Source organism: Chiloscyllium punctatum, chromosome 48, assembly GCF_047496795.1.
Source record: "Chiloscyllium punctatum isolate Juve2018m chromosome 48, sChiPun1.3, whole genome shotgun sequence".
NCBI lineage: Eukaryota > Metazoa > Chordata > Chondrichthyes > Orectolobiformes > Hemiscylliidae > Chiloscyllium > Chiloscyllium punctatum.
The window spans coordinates 49,414,686-49,427,578 of record NC_092786.1 but is presented as its reverse complement, the minus strand read 5'-3'; the positions used below and the strand labels follow the sequence as shown (position 1 = coordinate 49,427,578).

Genomic DNA, 12,893 nt, shown 5'->3' with positions numbered 1-12,893 from the left:
CTTGAGTTTTGTCCTTAGACATCAAGGACAGAATCAGCGAGTTAGCCTACCTGTTCATGGGCTGACCATGATGACCACCAAACTGGAAAAATAAAACTGATGGTCTTTTTAATCCTGGTTTTCACTCTGAAATCTGAACTGTCTGGTAAGATGATCAGCTGGATTGGAAGAGTTTTATGTATTGTGTAACACGTACAAAGTGCATACTTTCTGAACATGGTGATAAATTCATCATTTATTTTAGCAAATAACTGTACAGAATGTTTCAATAGCTTTCAATTAAAAACACTTTACATCATTTTTACATCCACACCCCAAAATTTGTAAAACTTTATAGGCAATTTGCTATTTAATAAAAATTTGAAACATCACCCAGTGATCTGCATTCAACATCATGTGGCTAGTCCATATTCCTACCACATGGATCAAGATACCCTCTTTTTAGGTATTTAACACAAATCTAAAAGCCAGCAGCATCTCTGCAATTCCATTCTGTGAAATGCGTTTAAAATTAAAAGTGACAACTGCCAAGAAGTGCAACACTTGAAAAGATCAAATTACATTGAAGAGATTTAACAACACCTAACAGGTGTTCCTTCAACAAGAGTTAGCTTCAGAAAACATTCCATAACTCCAGTTTATAAACAAAAATTAAGTAGTAACTGAACTTCTCAAACTATCTACTTTGTGAGGAACAGAAATAAATAGTTTAAGATAAAGAACACCCACATTTCTCTGAAAGCATGTCTAGTACTGGATTAATAACCCTAAAAGTCTTAGCAAATGGATAGCCAAAGATAGCTGCTTTGAAATATTCTATGTGTCTTTTCACATTGATGCTCTAAAATAAGCATTGGCAGTTTAAACACAAGGCAAGACAAACCTTGAAGGTACTAAATTGACACCACTTAAATTATTGCAAATCGACCTAACTTCAATATTTAAAACTTGCAATGATACTGATCTCAAGTTGGATCAAAATGGACCTCCAGCCCATTCAATTTTATCTTCCCAGAATATTAACCTTCTTATCAGCAACTGCACTGCTACCCTCTCCCTAATACTTAAAGGAACTTCACTGAACTGACTATTTCAAACACATAACATTAGCTCTATATCTAGAATGAATCCCTCTTTTCACATGCTTGACACTTTATGGAAAAGATCTAGTAATTGGCCCATAGCATGTAAGCATGGATGTTCAGCCTTGCTTTCCATTAATCTTGGTTGTCTCAGCCAGCTTGCACTGAAACTTTGGGACATAAAACAAGGTTCAATCACAATGCACACCCATAATACAAATAAAAAAAACAACAAAATTTGACACATAAATAAATGAAATTTTAACATTCAGTCAGCCTTAACATATGAACACAGAATGTAGTGTTGTATTCTCTCTCCACTTCAAGTGCCACTTCACATCCACGATAATCACAAAGCAGTTTCCACTGTTTAAATATTTACTGCATTTCATATCATACATCTTCACAGAAAGGAACAATAACAAAGCAAGTTGAAGATAAAGCCAAGATTGAGATGCTCGCATTAACTGATTAGTTTTTTTCTGGAGTATGTTTTTGTGATGCAACGACGAACAGGCACCTTGGTGAAAGGAGAATAATCCTGGTCAGTGTCACCAGCAATTGTCATTCTCTTGCTAGCCAGGTTATCAGTCTGCAAATCCTCATGCGTAGCATCTGTCAAAAGATTCAGTACAATCAAAAACAGTACTTCAGTCACAAAACTCAAACTAAATGACTAAAAGGATTCTGGAACCAAAGATTCAGGTTCAATTTCTGGCCTATTCAGGGAACCCAAATTCAGGTGGATCTGTGACTTAAATTAAGCACAGAATAGACAAACAACCAGGCAGGCAAGATCATTCTAAATAAATCTCTAGTGGTAATGAAAAATCCACATGAGGCAGTCAGATAAGGACAGTAATAGTTGGGTCAGCAACGCTCGTCAGGGCAAAATGTTTTGCAATAGCAAGATCATCTAAGCTGCACAAAAAATGGCCACAATGCCAGCGACGAAGGAGGCCGAGAGCACGAAGAGAATTGTACTCCACAATGAGGCATCACCCAGAGTAGGAAATTTTAAAGAGCTGAAAGACGGGCAGAACTGGCTAATGAACTGAAGATAGGTTAATAGAAATACAAAAACTGAAAGAACTGCAGATGCAGTAAATCAGAAACAAGAACAGAAGTTGCTGGAGGAAGGGTCACCGGACCTGAAACGTTAACTTTGATTTCTCTCCACAGATGCTACCAGACCTGCTGAGCTTTTGCAGCAACTTCTGTTTTTGTTGTTAATAGAATTGTAGTTGCTGCAGGTGATTTATTTACCATACTTACTGTAAGAGCATGGAGACAGGGGTTATGGTAACCTTACACAATCATAATCTGACACAAATTGATTTTTTCTGTTCATTCATGGAACATGTATACCATTGGCAAAGCTTTCATTAACAAAGTTGAGTTTGAAAGCTGCTACCAAAGAAAACTTGGTGGATTACAGCAAGTTATCATGTTGATGGGATAGCATTCAGTCATAGCGGGTTAATGGTGGGAGGACTGAGCATTTAAGATGGTGGTTGGGGTGTCGGTCAAGTGGGCTGCTTTTTCAGTGATGATGTCAAAATCCTGATATGTTAACTGATTTGAGAACTAAATTAGTGCAGATGAATACACTATCTTACTAGCGAATATATTCCCAATGCAAAACACATCAGACTTTTATTTGAAGAGGGAGTGCTCTATATTCCACAACTGCTATTAACCAATTGCCACCTGTTCAAATCAAACTGTCATTGTTTTAATATTTAAAAAGAAGCCAAAATGACATTCCACCGAATACAGAAATGAATATTAGTGATAATGATGTGTTGTGCATATTGTGCACCTTTCCTTCATCATAAGGTCAGGAGTGGGGAAGTTTCCTGACAACTGCACTAATATTCAGAAGTATTTGTGACTCAACAGAAAGTCCACATGAAGCATAGCCTAGACAACATGCAGGCTTGGGCTGATAAGTGGCACGTAACAATCATGCCACAGAAGTGCTTGGCATGATCATCTCAACCAAGAGAGAATCTAACTATCACCTCTTATGCTCAATGATACACAATTGCTAAATTTTTCAACAACACATCCCTGAGGAGGTGACCAACATCCAGAAGCTAAACAGCACCTGCTAAAAACATTGAACTGCTCTTGTTGCCACCGTGAAGCTAGGACTTCTGCAAAAGTCAATTCTCCTTCCATCTCCCCAGTGCCAGACCACCATTTGCAAGGCACAAGTCAGGAACGTGATGGAATACTTTGAATTTGCCTGGATTGGTACATTGCTAAAACTCAAAAAGCTTGACACTATCCAGAACAAAAGCAGCCTGCTTGATTAGCACTCTGTCTATCACCATTGACATTCTCTCCGTTTATCAATAAAGCATAGCAAAGAGTAATATTTTCCCTCTACAAGATGCACTGCAGTAACTCACCAAGCCTCCATTAACACACTTTTTGAACCCACAATCTCTACCACATAGAAGGACAAAGGCAGCAGATGCACAAGGTCACCACCATATGTTTCTATCCCAAAGACTGCTGCAGCTTAAGGCAGCTCAGCACTATCTTCTCCAGGGCAAAAACCAGTGATGCCAATGGAGAGCTAGAGATACACAGCACGGAAACAGACCTTTCAATTCAACTTGTCCATGCTGACCAGAAATCCAACATTTGGCCCATATTCCTCTAACCCTTCCTATTCATGTACCCTTCCAGATGCCTGTTAAATGCTGTAATTGTACCAGCTTCCACCACTTCCTCTGGCAGCTCATTCCATATAAGCACCACCCTCTGCGTGAAGTTGCCCGTTAGGTCCCTTTTAAATCTGTCCCCTCCCACTTTAAACCTATGCCCTCCAGTTTTGGACTTCCCTAGCCTGGGGAAAAGACCTTGACTATTCACTCTTTCCACACCCCTCGTAATTTTTATAGCACCTTCCTCTGCAACCGCAAGAAATGCGAAACTTGCGCCCACACCTCCCCCCTTACTTCCCTCCAAGGCCCCAAGGGATCTTTATATATCCGCCACAAATTCACCTGCACCTCCACACACATCATTTACTGCATCTGCTGCACCAGATGCAGCCTCCTCTATATTGGGAAGACAGGCCGCCTACTTGCGGAACGTTTCGGAGAACACCTCTGGGACACCTGGACCAACCAACCCAACCACCCCGTGGCTCAACACTTTCAACTCCCCCTCCCACTCCACCAAGGACATGCAGGTTCTTGGACTCCTCCATCGCCAGATCATAGCAACACGATGGCTGGAGGAAGAGTGCCTCATCTTCCACCTAGGAACCCTCCAACCACAAGGGATGAACTCAGACTTCTCCAGTTTCCTCATTTCCCCTCCCCCCACCTTGTCTCAGTCCCAACCCTCGAACTCAGCACCACCTTCCTAACCTGCAATCTTCTTCCTGACCTCTCCGCCCCCACCCCCACTCTGGCCTATCACCCTCACCTTAACCTCCTTCCACCTATCGCATTACCAACACCCCTCCCCCATGTCCCTCCTCCCTACCTTTTACCTTAGCCTGCTTGGCACACTTTCCTCATTCCTGAAGAAGGGCACATGCCCGAAACGTCGATTCTCCTGCTCCTTGGATTCTGCCTGACCTGCTGCGCTTTTCCAGCAACACATTTTCACCTCATGATTTTATAACCTTCTATAATGTCACACCAGGAAAATTAGTCCCAGTCTATAAAGCACTTGCCTATAGCCTCAAACCCTGGCAACATCCTTGTAAATCTTTCCTGAGCCCTTTCAAGTTTCACAACATCTTTGCACGGAGACCAGAATTGGACACAGTGTTCAAAAAGTGGCCTAACCAATGTCCTGTACAGCTGCAACACAAACCAATCAATCCCTACATTCAATGCACTGATCAATAAAGACAAGCATATCAAATGCCTTGACTACCCTGTCTACATGCAACTCCACCTTCAAGGAATTATGAAACTGCACTTTAATGTGTCTTTGTCTGGCAACACTCCCAGGCACTTCATAACTAGCTCGAAAGTAGAAGACGGAGGGTGGTGGTGGGAGGGTTGCTTTTTTGACTGGATGCCTGTGACTGGGTGGTGTGCTGCAAGGATTGATGATGGATCCACTGCTTTTTGTCATTTATATAAATGATTTGTAAATGTAACAGGTACAGAGAGAGCAAGAGAGACAGACAGACAGACAGACACTGCACTGGAACATTTAAGACATAACTTTGCATTGAAAAAGTATTGCCTGATTTGTCATTACATTGAGCTGAGCTTAAAGAAAGAACATGATAGCAGTGTTGGACTACCAGCATAAGTTGGCATACAGCCTATATCAAAAGGAACCCAAAACAAGAAAATAACTTTAATTTATTCCAATAGCTTACATTTGCCATGTTGACAATGATAAATGGGAACTGAATTATACAATTTGGCTCCCATTTGATGTGCTAAAATTTGCACATACTCAAAACAAGGTAGATAAGCCATCAGGTAGATCTAACCAATGAAATGTTGATGCACACAACTTAAATAAATGGCAAACAACTTAAAGCAAGTGATTTTCATCCCAGGCCTTTCCATTTGCTTATGCTAATGTAATTCATAAAACTATTAAAGAAATAATAATCAGATATTACACTTAAACATGATAGAAAGTCTGAACTTTACCTCTTGTACCAGATCTTTTCTTTGCAGGTGTTCTCCCAGTATACAACAAAGGTGACTGAGTGAGTGCCAGCAGGCTGCTAGCAGACAGGGTTGATTTAACTTTACAGCTTGGTGATGTTTCAGCTTTACAACACAAATAAAAGCATTACAATCACAGGTAAAAAGCAGCTGCTCTACTAAGACAGCTCATAGGATACATTTTTATAACTCCGTGCAAGCTTTTCTACCCCAAACCATGAAAAAAACTAAACAATGTTATTTGGGCTTGTGACTGAACTACAGTGGCATATCTCTGCCTATTGCGGAGGACATGCACTCAACCCACATGCTTCGAGTTAGTCAAGAAACACCTACAAGATATATAGCAGCCACTCACCAACGTTGCTTCAACAGAACTTTCCAACCCATGATCATCATCTAGGAGCGAATGCGTGGAAACATCACCCCTGCAAGTCCCCTCAAATCATACACCACACTGACTTAAAACTATATTATCAATACTTCATTGTTGCTAGGTCAAATCCTGGAACTCCTTGTCTAACAGCACTCTGTGGTACCATATAGACAGCAGCAATTCAAGAGACACCTCATCACACTTTTACAGGCAATAAATACTAGCCTTGCCAGTGAGTCACATCCCTTAAAATGAATAAAAAGACAGCTCCACTACTGTAATCTACATTACAGTGATCAGAACAGTTACCAAGGCACTGAGGTCTATTTGCTCATTTGCTGTTGGTCAAAATTGATATGAACTACAATTAGATGAAGTTTAAAAAAAAATTACACAACACCAGGTTATCGCCCAACAGGAGCCGCGCTCCAAAAGCTTGTACTTCCAAATATATCTGTTAGACTATAACCTGGTGCTGTGTGATTTTTAACTTTATCCACCCCAGTCTAACATCGGCACCTCCATATCATGATCACAATTAGTTGGACCTTATTCCACAAACTTAACTTGCAATTTGCCCTTTTCCTATTGCATCAAACCTCCACAGGAACTCATACCTCTGAATCATCTTGCACACTGTTTGCTTGGCAAACACACACACTTAGAGAAGATCACAAGTCAGGCAATCCCTGGGTCTGTTCACAAGTCAATTTGTACATAAGTCAGAATACAATGCAGGACAATGTAAACCAGCTGTTCCTAAGTACAGAAAATATTTGTATGTCAAGTCTTTAAAACTAAACCCCTGTATGGGATCATGTTCATAAATCACGTTTGCAAATCAGAATCGTCTCTCGTCAAAGATTCCATGGAAAAGCAGAAATACAGAAATATTTAGAGACACAGTCCCAGATCTTCCTTATGATTTTAGTTTCTAATCAATTTCCAGCCACACCCTACCTCCAAGTTTTAGAACAAAAGATCAATTTAAACAAATTCCAAAGCAGCAAATGTTTTCTCTGTAGCTAGCTAGAATTGTCCTGAAGACTTTATTCAAGTGTAACCATACTCAGCTAAAAGAATTTTAGTTACAAAATAAGTATCATGCGACTATATTATAACCAATTAAGTGTGACTATACTGATGTTTTAGGATAGGACTAGATATATTCTGTCAATATACTGATTTTCAGTAAAAGTGCAAACTTGCATGCAAATTCCTAACTTCCAGCAAAACAGACAAATCAACAGTTAGTTAAACATAACAATCCAGCCACCATTTTTAAGAGACACTATGTCAAAAGAATTGTTTTTTCATGATTAAGCTATCTGTGTCGTATTTCCATTAATTTCCCTCACAAAAGAGCTCATAGCAATTGAGGTATGGTACAATGTTTATCAAACTGACAATTTTGGGAAAGTAAACTAAAGTAGGAGAATCACCTGGACTATCGAAAATCTTCTCATCTTCAACTGAACGCTGGCATGTGAAGGTATTACAGAAACGAGAGAAAGAATTAGGTGAAGACCGTTCCTTTTGCACTTCTTCCAACGCAAACTCTGTATATGAAGACATAGTTGTTCTGAAGTTTGCCTCCCTTGGTCTTTTTGCTTCCCTTCCCTCTTCTGATGTGGTAGAGATAAAATTATGCCCTCGTTTTCTCGACCGAAGGCCAAAATTTTCCTTTGGACTATTTGGAAACCTTTCATCCCATTCAATGGTAGGGGAATTGTCTTGTAACCTACATACTCCTTCCATATCAATCTCCTCCAAAGGCATGATTTTGTTACTGTCGTGCTCTGTGTAAAAGTTATCATCATTTTGTATAACTGTATTCTCTCCTTTCTGCTGCTTTGCACTAAGTGGGGTTGTGGCTGCCTTCTTCTTCCGCGGCCAGTTTTTGATAGCATCTGGTGTTTGAGAATGTCTCGCTTTGTGTTTGGGAGAAGGTGTCCAAGGGACCGACCCTAAATCCACTTGAGACGGAGAAGCAGCATTAGAGGAGCACTGGGTTGGTGTATATGACTGGCAAATAAAAGTCTGGACCCCACCTTTTCTGGGTGTAGCCTTTGCTGGAGTATTATGGGAATAATGGAAACAAAATGATGGAGATATATGGCCTCCATCCATTTTTCCCGAATGCTTAACACAGCGCTGCGCATTTCTCTCATCTAATGGGCTTTCACATCCATCCTTCTTTACACACATGGAGGAGGGACTGCCATTACTTTTGGTGACAGATTGCTCCAGCTGTGGACTAGTCACTGTACTAGAATTGGTCCGTTTGAATCGGAGTTTGGGAAGTCCAGAGTCTTGCATTTCCAGCTCAACCTCATAAGTTGGCATTGGTGGCCAATTCCGACTCTTTGGAGTTGAGATTTTCATGGGAAAGTCAGGTATCTGTTGCCGTGCTGCTGCTAGTCTCTGTCTCCTGTCTGCAGTCCAGCGGAATTCATAAGATGTGGATTTTGTTTGAAGCAAGGGAATGTCAGTAGTAACTACAGAGTTAGAAACACTGGAATCAGACCCTTTTCTGAGCACAGCAAACTTCATTTTCAATCCAGAGCTTTCACTTTGTAGGAGCCTAACCTGAGATATGTCTTTACTGTACTTCAATGGAGACTTTGCTGCACCAGCATCTGTTGCTCTAACCAAAGATGAATTCAGTCTCTCATTTATCAAATTGACACTGAAATCAGGTTCAGAACCTATGTTCTGAGAAGAGTGAAGGAAGGAATTTGAAGTATTTAATCCTACAACAGCATTAAGACAGTCCTTCCCAGAGTTATCACTCATTGCTGCAGACCAACTGTTAGATATGGTTTCATTGGATACAGAGCTTTCATTGGTGTTACAAATTTCAAACGTTATTTGTGGTATACTCTCACACAAGTTGGATTCTTGCAAGACATGACTCGCCTCACCAAATGTCTTCACATTCTTTGGTGTATTCCTCTGTACATTGCAAGTTGTGTTTCTATCTCTCTCTGGGGTTTTTAATATTTGGTCTAATTTAGTCATAGAGCTGGCAAGCTTTCCTGGCATTTTCACTGATTCAACATCTGCTTCAATCATAGATTCTGGTTTGGGTGATGCACACAGGATTGACTTAGATTTGGACAGTGTACTTAGGTCATGTTTGAAAGTTATAATGCTAAGGTCAGACTTTCTTCTTGAGGTTTTGAGATGTGTAGATGTTGAGCTAGATGTCTGTGGAGACAATGTTGCAGTTGGGCTTTTAGGTGGTGTTGAATTATATTTCGACATCGTTTGATCAACATTTGAGTGTGCAACATTAAGCCCAGTCTTTTGTCTTGGTGATTTGGGTTGTGGAGGTGTTCCAGGATGTTTAGAAAGATCAGTCAACTCAAACTTGATTGGTGTAACATTGAACATTGATCGTGTCCTCACTGGGCTTCTGGGTGGTGATCCAGTATATTTTGATGGCGTCTTCAACTTTGATTTTAATGGTGTTTCATTGAACACTGATAATGTCTGCACCGAGCTTTGAGGTGGTGTTACAGTACAATTTGGTGGTGTCTTCATCTTAGATTTTGATGGGGTGACATGAAATCCAACTTTTGTTCTTACTAAACTTTTAGACTGCATTGCATTGAGTCTATCTGGTGTAAGTATGTTATGCATTGATCTCGTTATCACTGAGCTTTTCAGTGGTGTTTGAAAACTGGCTTCCCAGCTACTTCTCTGTGTAGATGTGCTCCCATTTGATTTCCAAGATCTGCCCTGATCTGGTAAGCATGAAGTATCAGCAATCCTCTTCAAAAGTTTTGACATGGATACTTTTGGTGGAGAAACCACAGAATATTTTACTGCAGTGCGAGAGATGAATGCATCTTCAGACTTTGATCTCCTCAACTTTCTTTTATGTGGTGTACATGGAATTGATGATTCATCTTTTATCAAACTATTAACCGAATAAGATTGAGATTGCTTTCTTGATATCTTTTCTGGACTGTTTAATAGGGATAAATATTTCCTTGGTGTTTTTACTTGGGAAACCAATTCTAAAGTCTTTGAAGGTGCAAAAAAAACATTTACAGTTGAACTATTTCTGCAAGGTGACATTAAGCGTTCACTCCGTCTGGAAGACAATTTAACTGGTGAATGGTCCTTATAAGGTGATGACATCAAATGGCCACTCACCATGTCAGGGGATTTAAATGGGGACTGAACTTCCATTTTCCAAGTTGACTTATTTTTGTTAGGTGTTTCTTTATTCAGACGCTCACTTCGCCTAGGTGACTGAAAGTATGAATCAGTTATCAATTTCCATGGTGAAGATTCCTTACTTGTGTAATTAATGGTGCTAGATCTTGTTGTTGGGCTCTTGGAGATGCTTACACCCTTCTTGTGTGTCAAATAGCGGGATATTAGAGGGGACTTTTGTATGACTCTGCTCTTGTCTGGGGAGATCAGATGTTTCTTGGGAGTAAGTTTTGGAGTCTGACGGAAGTTAAAGCACAAAGTTAGTAAACTATTATTTCAAAAGTCCAACAGTTCATTAATCCTAGATTTTCACAAAAAGTCAATAAGAGTAAAAATACTAGCTAACCTGATGAATTAAAATGTTTCTTAGTCAATATCCTTACTGCTAATAATGTGCAAACTAAGCTAACAACTCAAAGGTTTATCGTCTAGCTTTTCTTTGCACTATCAACAGGTTAGGTATACTAATGGAATCTAACATTTACGACAATTTTCAATGCACTCAGTTTTAGTGATATCTTGCGCTCAATGGAACACCTAATCCAAGCCCCCAGTATCTGCATAATTTTTACGTTAAAGGCACTAAGCTTCCAATTTATTTCATTCACAGAAAGGAGACAATGGATCTTCTGAATCAAATTTTTAACTCAAACTTTCAAAGTAAATAATCCGTTTCTACTACAAAATGGGTGGGGTGAAAGAACAAGTCTATTTTGTTCATTTATTTTCTTTCTTTCTTTCAATAATATATCTGATTTTGTCTTGTATTCCCTAAATATAATTTAAGTTCAATCATACCTGAACTGCAGATAAGCTCTCAGAGTCTGAACAACAGCCCTTTGATGACTGCTTCTCTTTCGGACGGAGATGCCCAAGCACAGCACCGAAAAGCAGCAGATTTGGAGACTGGATGTTTTGATCGTCTAAAGAAAGAGGGATTAAGTCACTATCGAGCAGACAGATTCACTTTTGGCAGATACAAAGTTTTAACACCAATTTTACAATACTATTGATTTGTATTTACCTAATGCTTTGACCCAATACATACATTAATTTACATGCAAGTAATGTTTAGGCTATAGTTAAAAGACTATTTACCAACTTTTATTTCAGGAGTATTGATTCTGAGGTCAAATCTGGTTATCACTAAAAATGTTATGCTCTTTGATTATTTCACATTATTTTCCGACATCCACCTGAACTATTTGAGGCAGGAACATAAGCAATAAGAGGAGTAAGCTGCTTACCCCTTGAGACTGCTCTACCTTTCAACTAGATCATGGATAACTTACCTCAATGCCATTTCCTGCATTATCCCTCAGGCTGAGATCCCGAGTTGGAGCAGATCTCGCCAAGCTCCATCCCAGGTTACTTATCAACCTTGTTGGGCTGGACATACTGCAGTTTTGCCCCAATAACAGATTTCCTCTCTCCTGCCTTGCTGCTCTTCCAATCATAGACTTTGTCTTGTGAGATAGGAAATTTGTGATTGCAGCTTGAGAGACAGAATCTGTGATCAGAAAAGCAGCTACTCAGATTCTCTTATGCAGAAGTGACTTGACCCCAAACAGTCATCTGTGATTGAATTTTTCCAAGTGACGCGAGTACTTCAGAGGCAAAAATCTTCCACCACCCAGTGTATACTGAGTGCTCCCACTTGATCAAGTAAGTGACTCTTGCTAATAATATTTCACATTGTACAAGGTCAGAATAGAAGCAGGTAAAGATCCCAATTATTAAATAGCCCCAGCATCTGCATTCTTGGTTGTGTTACAACATAGCGGTGAACCCCTCTTAGTTAAACTAAACACCCAGAAAAGCTCACCTTGTAATCTGTTAAAATATGTGTGACAGAGAACTCCCACATTCCACTATTTAAAGAAAATAATGTCAATTTATTCTTTAAAAGTGAACAATATACAGCGATTCACAACTACAAGCCACCCCCCTCCTCTTAATTGCTTATTACCTGCCTCCAACTCTATAGCAATATACGGTTCCAATAAAACACTTATTAAAATTACATCAACTTAATTTCAAAACCATACAGTAGCTGTCACTTTCAATATCTTTCTTCTTTCAGCTGAAGATCTCTCTGGGTAGCCTTCTTTCTTTTTGTGAAGATGTTTCATGTGAAAAAGTTACCCTTGATAGGGAGTGTTTCAATGACTTGGGTCTCTCTCTCTCTCGATGACAGTTGCTCTGTCTGATTTTCAAAATGCCTGCCCTTTTTTATATCCTCCAACATATTGTCTTATTTGGTTCAATGTTGGCAAAACAATAAATTCAAACTTGATTGGGTTTTAGTATCCTGGAGCATAATTTAAACTGGTTGGTTAAATTCAAATTGTTATCAAAACAGCTACCAATTCAGGTATTTATTTCACGGCCAAATGCGACATTTTTTTCAATTTTCCAGTACACTCAGACTGCTCTTGTAATCTCTCAGTGCAGAACAGCATTCACTCTCTCAAAAAGGTACAGTACACACACTTTCAATTTCATTACAGTTGACAGATGACAAATGGCTGGCAGATACGCGCA

General features: G+C 39.6%; 1 protein-coding gene across 2 annotated transcripts in view; it reads right to left on the bottom strand.

Moving 5' to 3' along the window:
* Positions 1–227: 227 nt before the first annotated feature.
* Positions 228–12,893, bottom strand: part of ticrr (TopBP1-interacting, checkpoint, and replication regulator) — a 46,407-nt gene continuing 33,741 nt past the window's right edge. For both annotated transcript variants that reach the window (XM_072565177.1, XM_072565176.1), the window contains 4 exons: positions 11,148–11,272; positions 7,565–10,586; positions 5,729–5,851; positions 228–1,697 (listed from right to left, as the gene is read on the bottom strand). In XM_072565177.1, coding sequence (XP_072421278.1) covers positions 1,546–1,697; positions 5,729–5,851; positions 7,565–10,586; positions 11,148–11,272 — 3,422 coding nt within the window. In that variant the 3' untranslated portion in view covers positions 228–1,545. The remainder of the gene's footprint in view (positions 1,698–5,728; positions 5,852–7,564; positions 10,587–11,147; positions 11,273–12,893) is intronic.